The sequence below is a fragment of the Eublepharis macularius genome, chromosome 2, assembly GCF_028583425.1.
Source record: "Eublepharis macularius isolate TG4126 chromosome 2, MPM_Emac_v1.0, whole genome shotgun sequence".
In the NCBI taxonomy this organism is placed as follows: domain Eukaryota; kingdom Metazoa; phylum Chordata; class Lepidosauria; order Squamata; family Eublepharidae; genus Eublepharis; species Eublepharis macularius.
Window position 1 is genome coordinate 64,676,568 of NC_072791.1, and position 27,411 is coordinate 64,703,978.

Consider the following 27,411-nt stretch of genomic DNA (forward strand, 5'->3'; position numbering starts at 1 on the left):
TGTGAAATCAGCCTCCCTCTGTAACTGAGGATATGTGTTTGGTGGCCGAGGTTGCCAAATTTTGTATATTTTTTAGCATTAGCATTACCACTATAGGGTTGTCAGTTGTACTTACAGTTCCAAATACAGACTCAGGCTCTTCACATGGTCCTTTGAGAGACATTTATCCCAATAGTTTTTTCTATTCTATTCTATTCTATTCTATTCTATTCTATTCTATTCTATTCTATTCTATTCTATTCTATTCTATTCTATTCTGAATAGAGACAGAGAGATATGGAGAATATCACCTGAAGGACAGATTTCTTTTTGCTACTGCTTATTGTCTCAGCAGTAGAATGAAGTGACAGTGCTTCATACCTGTGTTAGCATCGATAACAGCACCAACACCAGGATTGGATTCCACTTCTGATGTGAGCATTAATTCACCTCCCTCCTGGATTTTAAAAAACTTTTTCATGCTGGTATTGTTAGCACTAATCCCCCAAAGAGTCTCCATCAAAGACTAGAGCAATACGTTAACCAAAATACATGGTTATCCCCAAATATGACAGTTTGGGGACTCATTCTCTTTCTTTCTCTTTTGCCTTCCCCTTCCCCTTCTTATTCGCCAGCACATACTGTCTCATGTGATGTGTGTTTCCCAAGGCCCCAGCCTCACCAATGACAGCCAATGGAGGAAGGTAGTAGTACGGGAAAACACAGTGATGTAAGTCATACAGGGGGAGAGTGAGAAATGTGACTGCTGTCATTGGTGGTAGCTGCATCTTGCTAGTAATTCCAGAGCTGAGACAGCAGCTTAATGGTTCAGGGCACAGCAGACCCAGTAACCAAATGGATTAAATTAGTATAGTCCTTTAATGTGTCCATTTCATGGGAAAAGTGCACTTGCCACATATACACTGGTGTCTACAACAATAAATGTGACGTTGAGATGCACATTCTACAGTTGGTACACACAGTGGACACAAGCCAGAAAGCTGTGATCCAATCACACCTTCCCAGTACAAATGTGTGAAGATGCGCCATTAGTGGTTTTATCAGAATCCAGGTCAGTTGTAGATAACACTTATCACTGACTTATTGCCAGAGGTTTGGACCATGATGAATATGCCAGAAATGATTGCATTCCACAGCCTTATAGACAGAGAGTCTACATGCTTTCTCTGGAGGTGAATACAAGGAAATGCAGGGCTGTTTGAATATGTATGTTCCTTCATTATAAAGCCAACATACATTGGCCCTGAGGTATGTAGTACAGTAGAGGTAATGGCTACTTTTTGTTTTGAAGAGCTGAATAGATGTTTTGGAAGATGATCCATGCAGACACTATCCTCAATTGCGGGAATTAACAGAAATCATAAAGAACACAAGTCTGTAAATGTCAAGAAATTAATCTTGGTCTTGAAGACTGCTGCTTTCCTGCATTTTAACAGAATCTTAAATTGCTTGTGTTAGCCTAACTGCATAGCAGTTGCTAATTTCTCAATTTTCCCAAAGCTTTTCTTTTTTTAAAAAAAGACACAGCACTTTCTTTTCTTCACGCATCTTTATTTAATAAAAATAATTCCTATACATTTTAACTATTTCAGTAGTCTCTCAACCATATCACGGAAATTTCGGAAAACAAGAAATAACCTGTACCACGGATTTTTCAAAAAAAGTCCAATAAACCAAGTTAATTCAGATTCCTCAAGGGATATACCAATACCATAGATTTCAACTAATTTACAAGCAATTTCCAATCCCCAGAGAACTGGAGAGGGGAAGAAATAAGAATGACAGAGAATTCTCAACATCCTTACCAAAATATTATTCCCAGGAGCCTTTTGGGGAAGCCATAGCAGTTAAACTGGCATAAAACTGCTAGAAGATTGTAGTGCAGATATAAAAGAAGAAAGAGCAAATGTATACTTAGCTAGGACATTTGATTGGTATTGTCTTTCAGCACTGTTTGTTCTTTTCAATATCACCTCCTGTCCATATCCAACTTATTTTTATATTTTACATTATTTTGGCCTTCAGGGAAAAAGGCTGAATAGCAATTGCTCCTCTATAAGTAAGTTTAAACTATGAAATAGAACTTAGTGGAGCATATTAAAAAGGAGAATAATTCTCTGTTATTGCAAATGAAGCAACATAGTGGTTCAAGTTTTTTAATGTGGCCTAGCTATTAAATGATATGGTAGAAGTGCAACTGGTGCAAATCGTGCTCAGAATAGTGTTAAGTGATACAAATAAAAATCTGTCTACTAAGACTGAACTAAAGTGAAACAGTATGTTTCAGTCCCACTGAAAATCAAATGGGGGTTTAAGTGTAGGCGGTGTTTATTTTTCTTCTAACTGTACCATTTAATTTCAAGTTCATCATCTAGATATAGCTAGTTGTAATCACAAACCTATCTATACTGAATATTCTGTCCTTTAGAAATAGAGCCTTTTCAGGTCAAGAGCGTTTAAACCTGAAAGCATTTTTTCACTGGGTCTGCTTGTATCTTTCCAACAGAAGCCAACACTGGCTACCACCAGTTCAAATTATTATTTTAAAGCACATGCTAATTGCATGCCAGCTTCTGCTTTAAAAAAACAAAACAAAAAACACCAGTATCTAAAGTCCTCCTGAACAGAGCGTGGAGAATGCATTTTCTAGAATGGAGGCCATCTAAGTACTTTGCATTCAAATAAGTGGAAAAACCAAAACCAATTTTTATGTGCTTATTGGTTCAATAAAGCCCAAACATGGTATTCCAGCTGATGTTTGCCAGAAGAGCTAATGGAATTGGTTGCAAGGAAGCCATACTCAGCACATGTTGTTGTTGTTGTTTCTTCCTTCAATGGAGAACAGCAGATGCTTCAAGGTCACAGGACAGATGTGAAAATGCAAATATTCCTTGCAAAAAGACCTTTATTTTGCCCTCTCCCCAGGAATGCATAGATATCTAATAAATAAACAGAAGGACTGGGGGTAAGGGACACTGAGCTCCCTAGCATTAAAAGTATGTCTTCTCTTAAAACTAGGGTTGCCAGTTCCAGGTTAGGAAATTCCTGGAGATTTGGGGGTGGAGCCTGGAGAAGGCGGGGTTTGGTGAGGGAGGGACCTCAGATGGTTATAATGCCATAGAGTCCAGCCTTCAAAGTAGCCATTTTCTCCACGGGAACTGATCTCTGCGGCATGGAGATCAGTTGTAATTCTAGGAGATCTCCAGCTACCACCTGGAGGCTGGCAACGTACTTAAAACAAGTCATGACAGATTGCGGGCATTGATGTCTCTTTACTCTGGCAAGAGGCAGGGAAAGATGGGGCTTATAAAGCAAAGGCTCTGATATAAAAGCACTAAAGCAGGGCTTTCGACTATGAACAGTCTGCCTAGAGGTCTTTGTTTAATTCTCTACGTGTGCAAATTAGCTCTGTGATCCATACAGTGGAAGAGAATTATTATTATGCTTCCCTTCTTTAGAAGCTCAACAGGTACATAAATATGTATGTTCTAGCTCATTGCTTGGCCCACAATCTAATTTCCTCTATGATTCCATTAGAATCAAATATAACATTTTTCCCATGATCAATCTATATAGTATTCACTCAATGCATTAGTTTCCTAACATGGTAGCAACTTACTTTAATGCTAAATTCTGTAGGGGGGAATATTAATGGAACTGCTATAGTGATTGCATCCAGGGCTATAGTATGCCTGCATTCTCACATTAATTTCTGATGTGGTAAATTCACTAGAAGTTTTGTCAAAGGCTTTCACGGCCGGAGAACGATGGTTGTTGTGGATTTTCCGGGCTGTATAGCCGTGGTCTTGGCATTGTAGTTCCTGACGTTTCGCCAGCAGCTGTGGCTGGCATCTTCAGAGGTGTAGCACCAAAAGAGAGACATCTCTCAGTGTCCTAAGAGAGATCTCAGTGTCCACTGAGAGATCTCTGCCTTTTGGTGCTACACCTCTGAAGATGCCAGCCACAGCTGCTGGAGAAATGTCAGGAACTACAATGCCAAGACCACGGCTATACAGCCCGGAAAAACCACAACAACCAGAGCTGCATTCTTGCTCCAGAAAAAGAAAGGCCCAGAACAATCATTGAATTGAATTGTCTATTAATGCAGCTCAGCACCTACCTCCTTGATCCCCCATGTGGCAATAAGTCTGCTACAGCCTTTTTTGCTCCTCCGCCATTCTAGCAAAGTGAGAAGAAAACTGTCTAGGGAAGGCTTATTTTCTTAGTTTACGCATTCTGAACAAATGGAAAATCTCTGCTTTATTTATTTGTTACATGTAACGTATGTTTCTAGTTCTTATGATTGTGGAGAAAATCAGCAGTCTGCAGTGCATGCTAATGTTCAAATGCTAGAAAGCAAATTAAAAGGCTCTAATTTTTTTAAAAAAACATATTGGACACAACTGAGCCCATATACTTGCAAGCTTCAATATTTCCAATGGTAGAGTGGTGCTGCTGAGTTGGTGCTTAATTTCCCCATTGAAATCAATGAAACTTAACTTTGGCTGGACTGTGTTTTTGGAGAACTAGGGCATAGAGTATAGAATATTTGGCACTGATGCTTGCAGTCATTCGTTATCACTGGCCATTTCCTGCCCATATTTTTCCCAGCACCCTTGCATCCTTGTCAGTGGCCCTAGAAGCATGGGATTAATGCCTTGCCAGTTGCAACAAATCTGTTCTAACTTCCAGACTGCATGCAGGATCCTGCAATCCAGCACCAAATATGAAAACCCAAAGTATCGTATCATGTTAAAAACCTATCTAGTCCACCTAAAACTTGAGGATACAATCAGGAGTTGTCAAAAGCGCTCTGTGCATTTTGCATGTCTCTGCTATGATCTGGAACGATTTCCTCTTCCACCCTGATTTGAGAGAGGCCTCATAACAAAGATGTTTTGCTGTCAGCCATGGCTGTTAAATTGCCTATTTGCTTCACGCATGTGACCATTGCCTTATCTTAATCCATTGGCTGGAAAGGTAGATGTTTCCTTTCTCATTTAAAAGTACTGTTCCCTGCATTTGATTCTGGGATTTAATGAAAGTCACAAGTTCTAAACCAGGTAGGCTAAAAAAAAAAAAGGTGGTTAAAGAAAACCAAATTGCACACACCCTACTTTACCACTGGTCCCGTCTCATCATTCTGGCACCCAAACACAAAGTTCCAATATAACCTCCCTGTATTAGACCGCTAACTCCTCTGCTACCTTCATGACTAAGGAGATAACTGCCTCTTCTTAAGTGTCTCTGATTGGTCGACCATTTCCTGAAGCACGATTAGGCTGTGTAAAGTCTGCCTGGTTTTGGCACTGGCAATATACTCATTCACAATTATACAGGAGGGGGAAAAAGAGGTAAATATCTACAACAAACCCAAGTTTTAAATAAAATTAGTTATTAAATAAAATAAAGTGCATCATGGCTTGCCACATGCCCACAATATAGAGGAGGAAAAAACCCAAGTTAGGTACAAAATAAAAACATCAGTGTTTCCTTTCTCTTCTGAAAGCTGCTTTTTTGCAGGTTTTTCCATCTTTGGCCTAGAGGATGTGTTTGGGGGGGGGGGGCTGCTGCCAAAGCGGAACAGACAACTTCAGGACACAACTGGCTCCCAAATCAGCAAACAATACCTGCTGTGGGCGGTGTCAACAGGAACTGAAGGGGGAATTCCAGGTGTGGAAGGATGGTGTCAGAGGGAACGATTTCATTCTTCTGTTTCATAACAAGCTCTGTATTATACCTTGTCCTAGAAAACAAAACCCACATCAAACAATCAGCATATCAGGGACCGCTGAAGAATAAATTAAAGTGGCAGTGGAGTTCTACTGCCAGCTCCTGCCCAGCCAGGATTCCATCCAACATAATTTAGTGTAGATGTTTATCAACTAGAAGTCCCTGGTGCTGTGATGAACACACTGCAAATGTCCCATAACAGAAGAGAGAGGCTGATTCCTACCCTGTTCCAGGAAAAAAACTCAATTACTTGGCAAATGCTAACAGAAAGAGTCAGTCATGAGAGACCTTGCTGGCAGGAGTCTATGATCCTATCTTTAGCATTCAAGGACCTCTGGGAGCTACTGTGGTCTAGTGGACAGAATGCTGACCTTGAAGCTGAGCCAGTCTCCGTTCTCTGCTTGCATGCAGCCAGCTCCAAGAACATTCTAGAGATCTGGCGTTCTGGTCTCCTGAAGAGGAGATGTGCACATTTGGGCATGCCATGAAGGGTGGCATGAGCATCTTCCTGCTCTGCTCTCCTTTGACTACTATGACAGCAGCAGGCACTCATGGAACGTAGTGCATTTTTGTTCATGGCAAGGTTAATGGCAAACATGTGTTTCCTTCTTTTTAGACAGGGATTCTTATTTTCCCGTATGTAGCTTAGTAAGTTAGTGCTTTCTTTTTTATTGCTTGTTAGGGTTACAATCAATATTTTTCTTGACTCCAGGGTGTATTAGATATCTTTTCAAAAGATATCTTACTACTTTTTAAATGTTGTAATTGCCTGGTCAATTGCCGTTGGTCAATTTGAGGAGGACAGGAGCATATGTTAGACTCTCTCCTGTATTATCTAAAAGTCACTAAACAGGCACATTGCAATTGTTCTTTCTTTCTTTCATATCTGAATGAAAAACAATTCATAGTTGCCATCCTTCCAACTACTACAGTGAGCACCAACAGAAATTCTGGCGTCTTTTCTCTCTCTCTCAAACACACTATATATATCAGTGGACCTGATTCAGAGGGCAGGTCTACTTCCAGGATTCAGTTTCTAGGCACATTCCAATGGCACTGTCAATGTGCAAAAGGACTGAGATTGCAACAGTCCTCTGTTTCATCAACTACTACTGACCCACACATGATCTTAGTAAAAAGAAAAGAAACTGTAATTCCATCCTTGTAGTTACCTTATTATCCAATTGAGCTTTCCCATGCGGTCTTGTATTGAGGCAACTGAGTGAAATAACTTCAGCATCTCTGAGGAAAATCTTCTTCATATCATAGTGTTGCTTCAGGGCCATACTAGATAAGACATCAGAATTCCATAACTGGAACTCTTGTCTTGTATTTTTATAAAATAGCTGACAAGTTTTAGTTAGATTGGGACTGCAGCACTGGTCAATGAAGGTTTAACCCTTTTCGCAATGTAAATCAGACCCCAGGCTGTGCTACTGGTTCCAATACTAGAAAAACAGGCAATCCAAGGGGTCATTTTATGTTTTAAAAAGGGAATGGGTGGGGGGTTAACTCCACCTTCGTCCATTGTCCCTCCACCCACCCAATGACTGTGTCTCATCTAGTTTGTTGAACAACGGGTCAGGTCATGGGCTCCTGCTCAGAGGGGGAAATGATTGGCTAGTCAGTCATATAAGCTGCAGCCCTACACTATTACTGGAGTCTCTCTGTAGGGGCATTTTTGTGGCAGTTATGAAGAAACAGAGCAGGAATGTTCTTGTCTGCTTTTCTAAAGTCATGTGGAGACACTCAAAAAATCTCATGTGGAGTAGAAAGGGCCTACTAAGTACCAACTCCCTGGCTAGGGTTGCAGAATCATCTCTTTGTGAGGCACTAATCCATATCTGAGACTACACAGTTGGCCACTCAGAGAACATCAATTTACAGTTAGCAACCATTTCCTTCAGTCTCCATTATTCCATGTGAAATTATAGAATGAGTATACAAGCTAGTTCACAGTTAAGCACGAATCGGCTGTAAATCTAAGTGAATAAATAACATTTCAAAATGGTGGTTCCCAAAGGCTTCCTGGACTGTCAGTGAGGAAAAGATATGCCAGCTCTTCTCCTGTTTTTCTGTGTGGGCCAGGGCTTGCAAGAACCTCCTGAGCAGATGTCTTATTGATTTAAAATTGGACAGAGGCTTCCCCCCACTCCACACACCTTTCTTTTTCTTTTCTGGCTGCTGCAGTACCTTTTCAGAATTGCTGAATTAGCCTTTTGGAATAACTATATTTAAATGCATGGCTTTGCATCTTGCTGACAGATTTTTAATGCCCAGTAAGCAAAAAGATAACCCGTGGTGTGGGAAGACAACAAGAAAGGCAAGAAAAGCCTCGAGAGTGGGAGGAAAGTGACCCATCTGAAGGACTGAAGGGCACATTTACTATAGACAAAAACTAAGAAGCTTGCAACATTGCCTTCAATATTCATGTAAATTTTTTATAGACAGTTAAAAGGATTTCTAGTGGTTGTTTGTGGAAGCAGCCACCTCTGTTATTTTAGCCTCTCAGGGTCAAGCTAGATGAGATGCTGGGCAAGGGCTGAAGCCCCTGTTCAGTGATACAATTTTACCTGGGAACTGTAGTTTTCAAAGACAGAGATGTGCAAGCTTGCCGGGAGTCAGGGTTGGGGAGGAGTCCCTTGAGCCTTCCGTCTGGCTGCTGCCTCTGCTGGTTGCTCCATTGGCTCCCCCCGCCCCTGCTGCTCACCCATCTCCATCTCCCCCACACTCTGGGTGGCAGGGGGGGCATCTCATTTAGCTTGATCCCTAGTCCTCAATTTCAGGGCCAATCTAGAGGACAATAGTGATCTCTCACTGGATCTTCTAACATGCTTAATAATATTCAAAAGCAGAACAACAGTATTTGAATCAGGGTCAAAGCACGGGAGGGGGTTTAAATGCCAAATACATTGAGATGCTATATAGCAACACTACTTTTGCTACCCAACAAATGGTATTTGTCCCCATCCCTTTGTAAACCAGAGTAATGCTATTTTCACAGATTTATGTGTGTTAAGAGTCTTTGTGTGAGGATGGAGTTTCTTTCTCATATCCTAGTACAACCCTACATATCTTCTTATGGATGTGCTCTTTTTGTGCTTCTGATATAGTGTGGCAGGGGCTGCACAGAAAGCTGACATCTTGGTACCTTAAGTAGGGTGAAGTAAAGATCTGGCATGGTACGGGGTTGAAGTAGGGGTGGCTCAGAGAATATCCCAGCCCCGCCCACTCCCAAATGGCCCTGAAGGGGCGGGAAAGACAGCCACACCTGTACTGGAGGAAGGCAGCAACAGAGCTGCCAAGGTCATGCTGCAGCATTGTGCAGGTGCATGGCTAGTGATATCCAGAAAGTGAAAGAGCCATTATCACTCCATGCTCACACCAGGTTCAAGCAGCTGCTCAGTAACTGTGGTGCCCGCAGTGCTAGGGCCGTTTCCACATGGCTTACCTTCTTCCGAAAACTTCCGAAAAACAGCATCTTTGCACATGAAATCACACCAGGAAGACGCTGTTATTGTGCGAAATCGCGTGAGAAGACACTATCACGGAAGACAGTGTCTTCTTGCACGATTTTGCACAATAACAGCGTGCGAAGATGCTGTTTTTCGGAAGTATTTGGAAGAAGATAAGCCATGTGGAAACGGCCCAGGTCTACGTCCATCCTCTCTGGGAGTTGTTTGGGGGAAGGGCTTGAGAGGGGAAAGTTTGACATCCAGTCCCCCACAATGTTCTAGCCCCCCCCCAAAACTGTATGGTAAATACCACAAAGATTGGGTCAATTCCTAGTGCATAGTGCGGGGTGGGGGGTGCCAACACTTCCATGTGGACAGTGTTGTCGCCCTTTTCCTCCCATTGATTGCCGGAGTGAGGGGTAGGGTTGCCAGGTCCCCTTTACCTCTCAGTTGGAGGGGGCCCTGGCACTTACCTTGGTAGTTCTCTCATGCATGCACTCCCAAGAGGCGTGATGATATCACTTTCAGAAGTGACATCATCATGCCCATGGGGAGTGCACCTGCTGCGCACTGGACTGAGAGGTTTCTTGCATCCTGTTCCTGTTCCCTGGGGCCTTCTTCCTCCACCAACCAGGTGGGTGGTGGCAGGGGGGACAGAGGCTGGGAACAGGGGATCCCCCCCACCAGTGGACCTGGCAATCCTAGTGAGGGAAGTCATGGAGGACAAGGGCTGCAGCCATGGACTCAGCAACTCCATCACCATGTCCCAATGCCCTCCAACAAGCGTACCACCCTGCCATTCCTGGCACTCAGCAGTGGGGACTGGGACATTCCGTGAGATCCACCCCACAAGCTACAACTTGTTTCAAGTAGCAGACTAGGAGAGACAAGTTCAAATGTCTCCTCTATCATGAAGCCTACAGATATGCTAGTGTTTTCATCATAGGAACAGGCATGTATAGTTTCCCTGATGCTGTGGCAGCCAATACAGAGCAGTGACAATGGGGCTTCCACACAACAGGTATCGGTAGTTCCCCTGCCTCCTCCCCTACTCCACCAGGGCCTTTTCCATGATTTAAAATTTTGCAATTCAATATCATTATATAAATATATGTAATAGGTTCTCTAAATCCCCAGTTTGTTTGTTTTTTTAAAGTAAGCAAGCCTTTAGGCCCTTCCATTTCAGAGATATGCCTTTCCCTTTAAATTTCTGCAACACATGGTTCAAAGTGCTGAGGGGCAGGGGCGAGCCTCCCGTAATGAGGGCTGGTGGCCGACCTGAGAGGAGACCACACTTTCCATTTCTGCAGTCTTTTCCCCTGCCCCTCACCACCCAGGCAAGCCTGCTCTACTTGGCTGGCCTCAGCTTGGGTCTGTGGCAGTGTGAGCTATGCCACAGAGGATGCTGGGAGCCCCACTTCCCTCCAAAAATGGTGGTCACTATGACCCCTTGCTCGCCTCCCCGCTCTGCCTGCAACCGGCCCCCCGTTGATTCTGGGGGCCAGCGTTTACACCAATATAACAATATTTTCAATTTTTAAAAAGAACAAATTTTAAATTTCATTTTTAAAAAGGACAAAAAAACACTCTGATGGCAGGAGGAAGAAATGGCTGCCATGTGGGTGGGACCAGGAAAACCAGAACATTCCCCCTGTCCCTATGGCAGTCATCCAGGATTTCCTATGAAGCACTACGATGCTGGGGGAAGCAGAAAAAAGGGGCAGGCTAGATAATCTCATGAGAGAGCATGGGCTTGGCAGGCAGAAGATCCCATGTTCAATCCATGACATCTCCAGTGAAAAAGTTCAGGTAACAGGTGATGTAAAATTTTCCAACATAGAATTAAAAGTGCCCATGAGTTCATTACTGATCCCATTTCTATTTTGCAGCTATGCTAATGCAGTTAATTTTTCCATTTCAGCCACTGGGAAAAAAAGCTTTCTTATTATAATGTGCAGCATCTCATTTGATTCCCAGTTTTTGGGGACAAGAAGTTTTGTTGTGACAAAGTTTCCATAAGGATATGTCTATCTCCCTCAGGACTAGCTTTAATCCCAGGAACAACAAAAATAATACTTTTGACCAGGGCTTTTTTTCTGGGAAAAGAGGTGGTGGAACTCAGTGGGTTGCCGTCGGAGAAAATGGTCACATGTCTGGTGGCCCCGCCCCCTGATCTCCAGACAGAGGGGAGCTGAGATTGCTCTCTGCGCCGAGTGGCATGGAGGGCAATCTCAACTCCCCTCTGTCTGGAGATCAGGGGGCGGGGCTACCAGACGTGACCATTTTCAAGAGGTTCTGGAACTCTGTTTCTCTATGTTCCAGCTGAAAAAAAGCCCTGCTTTTGACACATATTTCCAAAGGTGTGGTGTAGCGGTGACTGAGTCAGACTAGGATCTGGGGGGGCCCACCCCCCCACCCTTCCATGGAAGGAAGCTAGCTGGGTGACCTTGTGCCAGTTACACACTCTCAGTCTAACTTACCTCACAGAGTTGTTGTGAGGCTAAAATGGAGAACAATGTAAATGATTTTGGTCCCCCATTTGGGGGAAAGGCAAGGTATAAAGGAAGTATATAATAAATAAAGGGCAAGATTTCCATACTGTATAACAAAAGTCACAGCATCCTGCTTTTCCTGTCATAGAATGTGGTTGATCTTTTTAAAAAGATACAAACAGGGACCTTCTCACTGCCTCTTATTGAGGAATGCAGGAAACCTTGTGCCTTGCTCAGTAATGCTAAGGCCTTCGAGACTGGCTTGCATTCCCTCTGCGTTCCACACCTGCAGCATTCAGGGCTTTGGCCATACTGTGCCTGTTTACGTCAGGGAGAATGCTGACGTCAGCACCCCACTGTGCTTTGGAAAGTTACCCCAGCTGTATTTTCTCTGGAGATGTTGAAATTAATAGTCTTGGGAGAGCTGAGTGAAAAGCCTCTGTGGCTTGCTTGCTTTGTTGATTTCTCTAGTGCTCTGCTGGAAATTCTGCAGGGGATTCAAGGCCTGCATTTTAGGTAAATATTTATTTCGGATCATTTGAAGCTACCAAGAATTAAAAAGTTTACAGAAGATAAATCATGTGAGAAAAGGCTGATGTTTTGCCCAGAACAGTGGCAAGGAATGCCTGAGCTCCTTGGAAATTTACATTGAGAAGATCTGTGATGCCACTAAAAGTCTCCTTTCCCACCATTACTGCTCTTCTCCAGCCAGTGAGAGTGGTGGTGGGGTCTAGGCCACACCTGCAATTCATACCAAGCAGTGGAGTCTAAGGGTCCACATGAACTGTGCAGCTAAGGCCAAACTACATGTGACTCTGAAACAGCAGGATTTGGGTCCAGTGGCACCTTAGAGACCAGCAAGATTTTCAGAGTTTTCGAGAGTCAGAACTCCCTTTTTCAGACACGAGTAGGATCATTGAGCATTACATCCCAATCAAGGGTGGGTGGGGTGTTACAAAGGAAGGCATCAGGATATAAGGGTACAGTGCTGCTGATTAGAGCAGAAATTAGCATCTGTAGTGAGATAAGAATGCTAAATCTCTGTTTAGCCCGGTTTGGGGGGGAGGGGGGCATTGTTCTGAATTTGTCAATAAACTCCATCTCAGAAATCTCGTGTTGTAATCTCCTCCTGAAGTTTCTTTGATTGAGGACAGCCACTTTTAGGGCAGCAATGAAATTTGTTTATTTTATTTATATCCTGTCCTCCCCATGAATGGGCTCAGGGTGGCTCACATCATCATAAAATACAATAAATTAGTTATGATAAATACCATTATAATACAATAAATCAGCTATAAAATCAGTAACACTCTTAAAACTATCATTAAAATAATCCAAGAGCCATTATACATAGGCTATCTTAGATAAATAATAAAAAATCTGCATAGGCCATAGCATGTGGGCAGAGCACATGGCCAAGGGCAGTTACAGAAGAGGTGGTAATCTTAGATGGAATAAGGAGGGACACCCTCTGGTCCTCAACCAAAGGCCTGGCAGAACATCTCCATTTTACAGGCCCTGCAGAACTGTAATAGGTCCTGCAGGGCCGTGATCTCTAGCAGGAGAGCGTTTCACCAGGCCGCAGCCAGGGCTGAAAAAGCGCTGGCCCTGGTTGAGGCCAGACAAAGGTCCCTTGGGCTGGGAACCACCAGGAGTTGTTTATCTGCCAATAGAAATAGGCACGAACCGCACGACGAACTTCAAAAACCCACGAAATTGGTGATCGCGCAATCGCAATCTGGCGGTTCGTGATTGTCCTCGTCCAACGAACCTGCGTTCAGAAGAAGCCTGGTTCAGTGCGTTCAGCCGCGGATCGGGAAGCCAGGCAGTCAGGAACCAGCAATCAATTCCCCTGGAAATGGAGCCGGGGGAATGCCTGAACTCTGTCTGCGCTCCTTCTGTCACCCTGGAAACCTGAATGGAAGCCCAACTTACCTTGATCGGCAGGTCTTCCTTCCAACCACGGAGCTGCAAAGTGGTTACAAGTTGAGAGAAGACACCCAGGGGAGGGAGGGGGAAGGGGGTGTTCTGTAGCCATGGGCACTCCAATTTCATCCCTGCAAACCCTGATAGGCAGCTCTGATGGCCAAACACAGACCTCCTGCGTTGCTCAATGGGACCTGTGCTTATAAATAGCCGTGGGCTCCCAGGCTGGGTTTCACTTTCAGCGAGCAGTGGAGTAGGACAGAGCTCTTGCTTGCCACTTGCTAGCCTTTGGGGAGAGAGACTGAGAGCTTGGATTTTTGTGGGAGTTTCCTGGCGGCCTTGGATTGGAGAGGGTGTAACTCCAAGATCACTTTTGCAATCTTGTCCAAACTTGGTTGATGGCTGTAGGTGACCTTGCAAAACACTCCCCAGGAATATGGGCTCTCTAAGTGCCACGGGGGCCGTTCTGCGCCCCACGAACCACGAACCAGTTCAGCGACAGAAAATATTCATTGCGGTTCGCGACTTCGGGATCATCGTCAGCACCGAACCATGAACCTCAGAGTCATTAAATTTTTTTGGTTCGTGCCCATGTCTATCCGCCAAGCACAATGCCCTGGGAGAGGCGGTCCTGCAGATATGCCGATCCCAGTCCATGAATGGCTTTAAACACCAAGGTTAACACCTTGAATTGGATCTGGAACTCTACAAAGGTCAAGAGGGTTCTCCTTCTGGTTAAGGGCTGAAACTGAACGAAGGCTCCCAAATAAAGGTAGCATTATCTTTGAATGGTCCTCTAACAAAGAAATATGGTTTGGGCACTGCCCTGTTGCACTTTCCCCGTTCAATCTTTGTACTGACTGGACAAACTCTGGTGGTGCAAAATATACGTTCATGTTTCTTTCAAGCAGAAAACATTATTGTGCACACAGACCTTAAAACACACACGTGATGTTCTTGGAATTCCACAAAGCACAAATCATCTACAAAAAGCACTTCAAGTTAATTCCTGCGCTACAATCAAGACACTACTTGAAGCACGGTAGCATCTGCATTATTTAACAAATTTGGTCTGTCTGTGAGCTCAGAATATACTTTGAATTACTACACGTTTGTTGCTTTTAAGAGGAGTCTCTTGAATGCTTGCATTCTTCTAGCAATAAGAGCTCTAGTATGGTACTGCTATACCACACATCCATCATTAGCATCACCCTGCCCTCCACCCTTGTTATAATAATACTAATAACAACATTTGATTTATATTTACAACCAGCCCACAGGCCACCACCAGTTCCCCACACTTGCCGTTTATGATGGCTGGCAAATACAGTCATTGCTGCCATGCTTTCTTAAGATACCTCACATACATGCATGCCTAATTTACATGTATCATCCATAAAGAATGGCAATAAAAACAAGAGAGAAGTGTCAGAGGCTAAGACTGCAGTGCTAAGGGCACTTTTCTGGGAACAAACCCTACCACACAGCATAAACTTACTTCTGAGTAGACCTGCTTAGGATTGCCCCCCCCCTTACTTGGAACATCTCAGCAGGCCTGGCAGACTCATGATATCCATACCCAATCTTCCTGTGTGATTTCTGCTTTGCAATGTTGCCTCTCCCTCATCGCAACATTCATCCCACTAGCCCTTGGTCCATTATCAGACTGACCTGCTGACTAAATCGCCAAGTGCCTGGCAGTGCCTCTGATTCTTGGCGCCAAATGCAGGTGAGGAACACAGAGGAAGTGCAAAGCACAGAGGCCACAAAGAGAACCTCAATGACTCATCAAGGAGAAGCACCTTGGCTTAGTATATTTACAGTTCATTTAAGTTAAAATGCAATAAATGGCCGCAGCGCTACTCTGTTGTCTTTTATGTCTTACTTGGGAATATCAGTTCATCTGACTAGCTGCCACTGGAGACTGAATGCCGATGGTCTGATTCAGCAAGGCAGTGTATGCTTTGTTATAGTAATATGTTTCAATGAGAAAAAAAAATCCTCCATTCTCCTAACTGCAATGGTAATAGAACTGCAAGTCTAAAGTATGTTAATTTCAATAAAATTTATATTAAAAGCAAAATGTAAACAATATTTTAATCTATTAATAAACCATAAGAATGCAGCCTTTTCACAAGTATTTGGGGCCGGGGTCCTCTTCTTAAGAAAGCACAAACCGAAGATGAAATGGAAATGCTAAGACCTATGGGCTTATATACTACAGAAACTACAGCCTTTGTATCTTCAGCTCTCAAACTAACAGGATATGTCAGTTCTTGTAAATGGGATGAGATTATCCCTTATTTTTCTGGCTTCTTCAGTAATTTACAGTTTAAGATTCTTGCAGAGATATGGCATGAAGAGGGAAGAGACATAAATATATTCATATGATAATTCTTTCGTCAGGCACCTTAAGAAAGAAAATCTATCAGCTATCTAAAGTATCTTGCAATATCTTTTACTTTGTGAAGGCAAGAGCATCCCAGTATCTCTGCTCTGCCTCTTTCTCCTCCTTTTCCTTCTGTTATCTTCCATCATGTCTCTGTGCCTAAAACTGAAGGGTATGCAGTTCTCAGCACCTTGCTGGGAATAATAGCAAAGTGCTAATATTTTCTAACCCCTGGAGGTATCTAATGACATGCATGTCCAAAATAACTCATACGGAAAATCTGGACAGGGCATTTAAGATCCATGATCTATACCTTGTTAAATTTCTCTAAATATGAACTCTGGCGAGGGGGAAATGTTTGGAATCTGGCTGGTGCCATCGGGGGTGGGGAGTTATGCTTCTCCCACTCTTTTACTTATGAAAATTGGCCCCTGGCCCCTATTTGCCCTGGTCAGAAATACATAAGGAAAATGAACAGGTTTTTTCCCGATAAGGCAAATAGCACCACTGTATGAGCTTGATTTACACTGGGGAAAGGGTGTGGGTGAGAGCTAACGGTAACACACACACACCCATCTGGCACTGCACTTCCAATCCAAGCAGCCACGTACCAGTAGCTGTGTGGATTCAATCGCAGTCTGCAACATTGTGCCTAATTTGTCCCCTTTCCCCAAGTATAGGATTCTTTTGCTCCTTCTTGGTCCTGATGGAGCTATATAATTTATCCTACTGAGTGTTTAAACATTCATGCTTTCTTTTTAAACTGCTACATGCCCTGAGCATTGGGGAAAGGTTGCATTTAAAAAACCCCTCCCTATCAGGGTTGCCTCAAACTGCCACAAGGTGAAAAGTCAGGACTCCTCTTTGATGAAATCTATGGCACTGATTCCTTGGGTATGTATGATTTGTAGGTCTTTTCAGAGTATGAGGAGTCTGTAGGAGATTAAACTAGCAACTCATGACTTCTGTAGCATTATTCCACCTGTAGAAGCAGCCACTGGATTCCTGAGAGCCCTCTCCAAGGAAGCGGCTCCAAAAGGGCTGGGGCTAGAACAATCCTTTTCAAGTTGGGAATTTCATGAAGTTAGTGAGATTGCTTTGGCAGTGGTGACACTGGAGACTTCTCCCCAAGAGAGACTTTGTGATAAGTGCCTCCAAGGTGGGTGAGTGGAAAACAAAGGCAAACAAAGAGAAGGAAATTATCCTTCCTTCCATCTGCTTTTGACCTCTATGAACTATCATTGGTTTATACTAGGGTATGCATATTTCTCTACACTTTGTATAGAATATGTATTTGTTTTTCATAGGTGCACAAGACAGGCAAAATTCTTGAGGCCTGGAAAGAATAATTGAGCAGCTAGTAGAGAAAATTTGATTCTTGTGAACCAATGTTTTGCAGTACAATTTCACAATAAGCTGCTGAATTGAAATTCACATGTAAATTTGACTCAGTCAAGCTGGGATTGAATAGAGACTATGTATGGTTATCTCATTATCAGAAGTAACTGACTTCCTTAACAGAAGCAAACTGATCTCCATATCAGAAGCTACTGTTTGCATCTACTCCTCCCTCCCCTCTCCACCTATATATCTGACCAGTTTCTTCTTGCCCTCCATGCATCTGACGAAGAGAACTATGATTCTTGAAAGCTTATGCTACAATAAAGTTGGTTAGTCTTAAAGGTGCTACTGGACTCTTTTTGACAATATTTCTTCATCCATTGACAGAAATTATATTGGTGGATTGGATTCCTGTAGCAAAACGTTAAAAGCAAGAGTCCCTGAGTTGTTCCCTGGTAGAAATGGATCACTGCTGCAAAGCACTCCCTGCTAATAGCCTTGTATGTGGAATCTATCACTGACATGAAAACTCCATTAATGGATGCCAGTATGAAGAAAGATGGTCTGTCAGCTTGTAGGAAATGTCTCATTAGATGGAACCTTGACATTTTACCACGATACTCAAGTTAAGGCAATTTCAGACAAATTAAACTGCACAAAAAAATGCACATAACCAATCAGCTGCTTCCATTGAAAGAAATCAAATGCCATGGAAGCAAGAAGAGATTTCTCTGGAGTTCCCACAGATAAAAAATTGCTGGGTCACATGCAGAACTATATAGCATGTTGACACTTAAAAATACATGATTATCTCTAAGCAGAAATTTGTATCTGCAGACAGTTAAATATATTGGATTGTAATGGAATAAATCCTGGATTATAATCATTTGGGGAGCAGTGCTAGACTGGAAAATGCATAATAAAATTTCCAGTATTTTTTGCATTCATAAACAGCAACTGCAGGAGGCTTTGGATCACAGCCACGGTACTGAGACTCTAAGAAGAAGGAAAAGTTAAACATCCCATGCCATGCTCCTGATCCTAAAAATCTCATAGCTGCTAATAATGACAAAGGAGGACTGCAAATCTTCCAGCATTTCCTCTGGCTTGATCTTCAGATTGTGATCTCTTAAGGCAGAAGCAGTCCTGGGTAAAATCTAACAGGAGGTTCTCGTACACAGTCCCAGAGGCTGTTTTATGCTGTTCTTATGCCCCTGGTTTTTGATGGTTCATTTGGTTTTTATATTGATGATGTGAGATACTTTTATGATTGTATGGCACTGTTTTTATTTGTCAGCTGCCTCAATCAAGAGTCCAGAGAGGCAATGTAGGGAGAGAGAGAGAGAGAGAGAGACAGAGAGAGAGACAGAGACAGAGAGAGACAGAAGTGCTGCCATGTTCTTGCATTGCTCTGATTCATTTCAATGTTGGTTTTGTAGCAGAATTTCCTGGATAATTGTGCCTTCCTGAGCCTGATCCTACATAAATAAAAACACTGTGTAGAATGAATCAAGATTCACTCACCTTCATGACCTTGGAGCTCAGCATGTTCTCTCTTAATTCTTTGCTTCCTTATTGCATGTCTCAGATTGGTCTTGTTTGCTGTTCCTCATTTCTGCTCCATCCTGTGCAAATGTATTAGTTCTGTCTGGGATTTCTTGCTTTAGGGAACAGGACTCCTTCCTGTCTGCAAGGCCAGCAGTGGTCTCACTTTCTTTCTCAGAGATTCTTTGCCTTTTGAGGCCCACAGTTTGGACCTTTTCTTCTGTCTGCCTGACCATTGACAGTCCTTGGTCTCCATCATCTGCTTCTGCCTTTATCAGCAGCCCACTGAGGTTTTCTGCACACTCCTCACTAGGATTCTTTTCAGAATACACATTTCTGGCTAAGCCATCTTCCACGGAATTGATTTCCTTAATGGCACATCCAGCAGCTTGCACGAGCCTCTGGGCCACCCCCTGGCAAGAGCTGCTGTTCACAGCATGGCCTTTGGGGGACAGATCAACACCAGCTATTGTATTATTGAGTTTGTACTCTGCCTCAGGGTCATCCACGCTGAATGCAGGCATTTCCTGAGCAAAGCCCTTCTTGGTCTTTCCGTTGGCGCCCTGATCTTCACCTCCAAATGGGCTCTTTCCACATCCTTGAGTTTGTGGCACAAAAAGACTGTGGTTATGGCCCTCTCGTGGCTTAACATTCTTATCTAACCCTGCTGTGCAGTTATGTTCCTTTACTGCCTCGCTGACGAGAGTTTGATTCTTCAGTTGTTCAGTTCTAGGGTATCTCTAGAACAACAAAAGAAAAGACCCTACTTAGTGTTTCTTAAGCTTTTATGTAGAGCAATGTAAGACTACCCATCCAAAGTTACCAATATCACTAGTTAGCAACTGACTACTCTTTACTGGTGAGAAAGTTGAAGCATGTTAGGAGAATGTCACTGTGTTAAATAAATAAGATCAGATCAGGGCCGGCACATCAATGGAGGCAGGTCCGGCAATCGCCTCCAGCGCAGAGACACCAGAGGAGGCGCGGGGGCGTGTGCTGTGGAGCAACTGAGCGGGAGGCCTAGGAGGACGCACGCATGCCAAGCATTCCCCCCTATCTCCTGCCTGTCACCTCACAAACTGGAAAGGAGTGGAGAAAAAGTGCTAAGTTTGTTTTGGGGGACTGGGGGTGAGGATGGGACAGAATAATGACAGAAGAAAGCAAAGGGGAAGGGAAAGGAGAAAGTGGGAAGGATCTAGAGAAACAGCTGCACCTCAGGGTGTATGCTTTGAATGAGCTGCTGAAGACTCATATCCTTCTTCCAGGCATAAGCCTGCTGGACGCGAGGGCACCCAAAGACCATTCCAGGGTGGGCTGCTCACATCAGGGGTGGGGAGGGGGGCTTGTGCCTGGAAGAAGGATTTGCATCTGCAGCATCTCATTCAAAGCACACACCCCGAGGTGCAGCTGTTTCTCTAGATCCTTCCCGCTTTCTCCTTTCCCTTCCCCTTTGCTTTCTTCTGTCATTATTCCGTCCCATCCCTCCAAGAAAACTTGCGCAAACTTCATCTCGTTTGGTCCAGCTTTAAGTTGCCCTGTGCTGCCGCCACCGCCGCTAGCACACAGCTGTGAGCCAGGCACGGCAGGTGGCCAGGGTGGTGCAGGGCAACTGAGCAGTCTGAGTTTGTGCGTGCATGTGCGTGCATGCACATGCATGCATGTGCGCATGGGGGTGACAACAGCCCTGAAACTGCCCCCAGCCTCAGGCACCAGAAACTCTGGCACCGGCCCTGGATCAGATTGACTACCTCCTTATTCACCACCCCAGTGTGCTGTACACACACTCTTTCCAGTCTGTTTTAAGGTATGTTTTGAAGGCCCCTCAATATAGATTAAGTAAGCATTCGTGGCCTTTAATCACATCATCCCAATTTGTATACTTCTAGAGCACCAGAGTTAGCCTTTCCCCTAAAGCAGTGGCCAGCAAGCTTATAATAAAAAGCCAAACAATATCAAAATTCAGAGCAAGAGATCAATAAAGAGCCAGTGTAAGAAAGTCCATTTGCATAAATGAAAACATACAACTTAACATTACTAAACTTTGACATGCTGATTAAAAATCTAGCCCACCCACTGGTTGTTGGCTTGTCGCAAGTTGTTTATAGAAACCGTCTCATACACATGAGATCTTACAATAAGTAACAAATATACACTGGAGCACCCTTTGTGACTGTTTTAGTGTATCAGTGTAAATCTGTGCATGGTTTGTACTTGGCTTAATTGGGACTGTTCACACCCATCATTTCCCTTGCTGTAAAGCCTCTTTAAAAAATCCATTGGATCCACAATAATCTTTGCCTGCTTTTACCTTCTCATACTGGTTATTCTAACATCCCTCCTACCCTTCCAATATAGTATAACTTAAAGATTTCATTTTTGCTTTTAAAAGCCACAGCTGATTCCATACTGAGGTCACATTTGGCTGTACAGCCCTAGGCTGCAGATTCCAGCTCTTTTCCTTGATCTCCCACACTGTTCTCCTCACATCTATATCCAAGCTCTGTGAGAAAATGGTTCCTTTTCTTTCTTGGAGTCAGGTGACACCAACGGGGTGAAAAAAGGGTCTTAGACTGGCTGCACAGCTCCTAGTATCTTCCAGTTTGGCTCTTGGTGACTGTGAGTAAAGAAAAAGGGAGTACTAGTGCTGCTAGAGAATGAATGCAAAGTACAAGGGTGCAGTTTTAGTTTTGTGAGATGTTTGCGTTATTCAGCTTGTTTCAAGCATTGAAGCAGACATTCCAATAGCCTCACCTGGTTATCAGGATCATCTTTTACGAAGGGCAGGTCCTCAGCTTCTTTGGCATCCCATCTGTAAAGCAACACCCAAAGCATAGGGTTATCAGTTCTTCAGATAAAAAATGTCGATTTATTTTTAGCCTTTCCACTGAACTGATGAATTGCAAGAACTAATTTAAAACAAGGTAACAATACAAACCAATCAGAAAAAAATTACTTAAGATAAAAACAGAACAGAAACTGCAAACAGGAAAAGAACAGCACTTAAATGATAGATAAGAGGCACACTCCTGGAGAAAAGCTGGTTTACCTAACCTCAGATTGCTATGGGAATTGCAGTAGTCTACCTGCTTTCTCAGCCCAAGGAAAGATTATTCCGGTAGAGAAGAGGAGTGTTGCAAGTTTAGAAGAAGAGGGGTCAGCTATTGCTTTGTTACCCTTGTCTTTACTTCTTGGTTCATCAGCTCAAAGACAACATATTTAGGGCCAAACCAGATGTGATGGTGGCCATGGATTAGAACCGTGGATACCGCCATCATTTGAAAGTCTAATGAAGTGATTTAAAAATTCCACAATGGAATATAACAACAACAGCATTTGATTTATATACTGCCCTTCAGGGCAACTTAACACCCACTCAGAGTGGTTTACAAAATACATTATTATTCCCACAACAACAATTATCCTGTGAGGTGGGTGGGGCTGAGAGAGCTCCAAGAAGCTGTGACTAACCCAATGTCACCCAGCTGGCTTCAAGTGGAGGAGTGGGGAATCAAACCCGGTTCTCCCACGCTCTTAACCAGTACACCAAACTGGCTCTTGGCCCCTTCCCTGCACCTTTTCAAATAGCATGTTTAGAAAGCTTATAGACAACTTCCCTTTTCCCTTTCAGTGATTTGTCAGTGAAGCTGAGAGATTTTTTTTTAAGTTTAAAATCCCCCAATAGACAGGTGGAAGAATGAGGGAGGATGTGTTCCTTTTCATAGAAACTGAAGGCATACCTTCTGTTCCGGACACATTGAAAAGAATGCCCTCCGCAACAACGTACAGGGAAAAAAATCTTATTTTTTCAGGTTTTTTAAAAAGTGTTTCTTTTAGAGAAAAAAATGGGCTGCCCATGATTGAGGCATGAATGCAGGATGTCATGTGGAGCGGGGAGAAGTGCCAGTTGGATGGGTGGCTGAAACAGGAAAAATCCTCCACATGAAAGCAGCCCAGCATGCAGGTTAAAAGGCGTTATGGATACTGACAGAATGTCGAGGATGGCGGCTGGGCAATCCCCGGACTTGCCCCCCTGGCCTCAGAGAGGCTCGGCAGCAGCCTCACCCAAGGGAGAAGCAGGACAGCAGACAGGCGGGAGGTGGATCCCACCTGGCTAGAGGGCTCTCACAGAATATATTGCTGTCTTTGATGAGCATTTGACCTAATCATTTACCATATCACCACCGGCCAAGAAGAAAGAGGGAGAGAAAAAAAAACTCCTTGACCTTCTGAAATTCCGACTTTTCTCTTTCATACCAATTCATTTCTGGAAACCTCAACCATAGAATAATACTGGGAAAAAATGAAAGAAAATACCTCTCCTCTCCAACAACTCTTCTTAACAAGAGACAATCTTGATTTTTTTAAATACCTATTAGAGATGGGCACAAACCAGAAAAAAACGAACCGTGTGGTTTGTGGTTCATCAAATTTCACGAACCACAAACTTTCACAAACCTGCCCCTGGTTCACGAACCGGTTCATTTGGTTCGTGAAAACGGTCACATCCAGGTCAGAAAATCATCACTTCTGGGCCAGCAGAAGTTCACTTCCAGGTCAGCAGAAGGTCTGCAGGAAGTCCATCCCCTGTTGCCTAGCAAACTGATTGATTGGTACCAGGCTGTCTGCGGTGACAAACCAAAAAACGAACCAGCCTAAAGTTTGTGGCAGTTCATCAGAAATAGGATCTGACGAACCACTGGTTCGCGAACCATGAACTGGCCTGGTTCATGCTTAATTTTGGTTCACATTTTGGTTCATGCTAGGGATGTGCGTTTCGGCTTTCCGAATGCCGAAAGAAACGTCTTTTGGCTTCTTTCGGGTTATCCGAAACGTTTCGGGGAAAGCCGAAACGTTTCGGCTTGTTTCGGCTTTCTTTCGGCATTCGAGAATCGCCATTTTGTTTTTGCTAGGCGTTTGCCTTAGCAAGCGTCTAGCAAAATCCTGCTGGAAGCTAAGGCTTCCTGCAGGCTCTTCGAAGAGGGGAGGGGGGAGAAGGAGTGAATCACTCACTCCTTCTGTCACCCCCCACCCCTCTTGCAAAGGAGGATAGGGAATCCTGTGCTTTGCCTTCCAAATGCAAGGTGCATTGCTAGCATTGCACTTTGCATTTGCAAAGCAGTGGAAGCAGAGATTCCCGCCAAAATTAACAGGTAGGGGAGGGGGAGCAGGAGGAGGGTGACTCTTGGTGGGGAAAGGCAGGGGAGGGGGGACTTTAGGAGTCACCAATCCTACTGCTGCATTCTTATGCCAGCCAATAGATTTAAATCTTTGGCTGAGGCTGCAGCAGGGGATTTAAATTTGGAGCAAGACTGGTCTGGAACACTTCTGTTGCAGCTGCTGACTGAGAGAGGAGAAGAGAGACTGCATCTGGAGGACATCTGCCTGGAGGATCAACTGTGCTGGACATCCTGAGAGGACACCTGGTAGGCCTTTTTAAAATTTTTGTAAGTTTTTTGATGCTGCACTGTGCTGCTGTGGCCTGCCTCTGCAAAAAGGTGTTTCACAGTTAAGTCTTGGCATGGCCTGGGGGACAGGTTGGGCAGACAATGTTTGGGGGTGGGGGTGGGGTTCAGCATTGGTTGTTGTGCTTGCCTTCTTTAATGTTTAATTTCTCATGCTTGAGTGTGGGGTGGGCTTGATCTACTGTTTCACAGGAATTTAAAAGGAGTGTGCCAGCTTTGGGCCTACACAGGCCAGAAGCTCTGCTGGGTGTCTTTGGTGCCTGTCTTCTGGCTGGCTCTCACAGTTATGCTCCACAAATTGGGTTGGTGTGGGGTTGCTTAGCTGTGTCTGGTCCCCTTCTTCCAAGGCTTCCCACCAGGCTCTCAAACAAGTGTGCCAGCCTCTGGCCTACACACAGGCCTGCTGCTCTGACTTTGGGGACTCTCTCTGCTAGCTGGCCTGGCTCTCACAGTTATGCTCCATAAATTGGGTTGGTGTGGGGTTGCTTAGCTGTGTCTGGTCCCCTTCTTCCAAGGCTTCCCACCAGGCTCTCAAACAAGTGTGCCAGCCTCTGGCCCACACACAGGCCTGCTGCTCTGGCTTTGGGGCCTCTCTCTGCTAGCTGGCCTGGCTCTCACAGTTATGCTCCACAAATTGGGTTGGTGTGGGGTTGCTTAGCTGTGTCTGGTCCCCTTCTTCCAAGGCTTCCCACCAGGCTCTCAAACAAGTGTGCCAGCCTCTGGCCTACACACAGACCTGCTGCTCTGGCTTTGGGGACTCTCTCTGCTAGCTGGCCTGGCTCTCACAGTTATGCTCCACAAATTGGGTTGGTGTGGGGTTGCTTAGCTGTGTCTGGTCCCCTTCTTCCAAGGCTTCCAACCAGGCTCTCAAACAAGCGTGCCAGCCTCTGGCCTACACACAGGCCTGCTGCTCTGGCTTTGGGGCCAGAGCAAATTGGGTTGGTGTGGGGTTGCTTAGCTGTGTCTGGTCCCCTTCTTCCAAGGCTTCCCACCAGGCTCTCAAACAAGTGTGCCAGCCTCTGGCCTACACACAGGCCTGCTGCTCTGGCTTTGGGGCCTCTCTCTGCTAGCTGGCCTGGCACTCACAGTTATGCTCCACAAACAGGTTGCTGACCGTTCGTGGACCTCTTCTGGACTGGACTGCACTTGGAGGACATTTGCCTGGAGACCTCTGCGTGTGGAGGATCAACTTTGCTGCTGGGCATCTGGAGAGGAGGACTGGTAGGGTTGTTAAAAAAATTGTTTTTTGAACTTATTGCTGCTGCTGTGGCAATCTGCTAGCATATGCTTTAGTTTGGTCTTTATGGCTTGGGCTAGGGGGGACATTTTATAGTTGGGCAAGTGGACATTGTTCGGGGGTTGGGGGGGTTCAGTATTGATTGCTGTGCTTGCTTTCTTTGATGTTTCCTTTGTTATGCTTGAGTGTGGGGTGGGCTTGATCTACTGTTTCCCAGGCCTAAAAAATGAGTGTGCCAGCTTTGGGCCTGCACACAGGCCCACTCTGCAGGGGTGATGTGTTGTGTTTTACCACTGGTTGGCCCTAGCCTTTCGGGGGGGGGTGCCTTGACTTGACTTGTAGATCGGGGCCTTGACTTTTGGGGGTTGCGTGTGCAGCGTGTGTTATTGACTCTGTTAACATTCCATCTTTCTTGACAGCATTGCGGAGGAGAGGAGGACCAGCTGCAAGACCGCCTGAACATCACTGGACTGCAGGACTGGTGGTGGTGTGTGAGTCCAGGTTTATATTTGGGTGGGCTTAGGGGTGGGTTCTTGCTAGTTTGGGAGGGGGGAGGCTCATCTTCAGACCACCACATCCACACCCCACACCGACACACACCACAGAAACATTGTTCCCGCTAAATAGTGTCTTAGGTAGGTAGGCCAGTTGGTAGGTATTCAGTGGCTAATTGCCCTCAACTTAATCGTTAGGGAAACCAAGCCTAGTTTTTTAAAAAAAACTAAATAAGGACTCAGCAGGAAAAGCATTAGTGAGTGAGCGTTAGGTTTGAATTCTATATATATATATAAATTTGGAATAGCTGTCAATAGGCTTCCCATTAGTGCCCCCATAACTAGGGTTCCACTGCCCATCTCTGGCACCCGTGGTGGTGCCAGGCCGGCCTGGGCATACTAGTGTGTGAGTGTCTAAGGCTGTCTGTCACCTACTGGGGTTTAGGGCCAGCTCAATTCCGGAGGAATTCAGCTGTTTGGCAGGTTCAGGTTCCCTGACATAAATAGGGTCGCTTAAAAGGGCACTTGATTGTTCATCTCTAAGTCACAGAGCCACTAGAAGCACAGATTTAGAGCAGGTAAGTTAGGTCTCGAAAACAAAGTTGACCTTTGTTTTCCCAAGGTTTTCTGATTAGTTAGGGTAGATTTCGGGAGGGGAAAGCATGTCAGAGAGGAAAGAAGAGAGGGGCCCTGCGGGAAAGGCTAGGGAGAAATCTAGACGGGAGAAGGGGAGGGGGAGGGGGACTGCTGCGGCAGCCCCCCCATCTGAGCGGAGGAGGCCCTCCCCTGCGCTGCTGCCGTTCACCAGCCTGGCTTCTGGTGACAGGAAGAGGGTTTGCAAGACTCTCTTTCCTGAGGCAGCTGCTGGAGGGCCACCCCCAGCCCGGGTGCGTGAGGCAGGGGCTGGCACTGGGCAGGGGCCTGCTGCTGAGGCTCCTCCTCCTCCAGTGGTTGCGAGCCAGCTGCTGGAGGAGGGGCAGCATGTGGTGTCTCCTGGGATGGACGTGGGGCATGTGACTTTTCCATCCCTCACGATCACCCCAGGAACCCAGAGGATGTTGGAGGAACTGCCCATGAGACCCCCCCTGGGGTGGTCCACCTCAGTTTCCTCTGAGGCAAGCAGCAGGCCTCTCGCGGCTGTGCAGGAGGGGAGGATGCAGGAGGAAGAGGCAGAGACTGCGGTGGAAGAGCCCACATCTCTGCCCCTTCAGCCTCGTCCTTCCCCACCTGCCCGGCCGAGAGTGGGACACGGTGTGTCCGGCCAGAGCACCTCACAGGAGGTGCCTCAGGGTGGTCCCGAAAGCGCTTCTCCTGGGAAGCGTGGGATGCCCTTTTCC

General features: G+C 44.9%; 1 protein-coding gene across 1 annotated transcript in view; it reads right to left on the minus strand.

The window, feature by feature from the left end:
* Window positions 1-18,892: 18,892 nt before the first annotated feature.
* Window positions 18,893-27,411, minus strand: part of CCDC9B (coiled-coil domain containing 9B) — a 90,734-nt gene continuing 82,215 nt past the window's right edge. Inside the window, exons 11-12 of the mRNA XM_054969920.1 lie at window positions 21,633-21,690; window positions 18,893-19,621 (exon numbers count right to left, since the gene is read on the minus strand). Coding sequence (XP_054825895.1) covers window positions 18,893-19,621; window positions 21,633-21,690 — 787 coding nt within the window. The remainder of the gene's footprint in view (window positions 19,622-21,632; window positions 21,691-27,411) is intronic.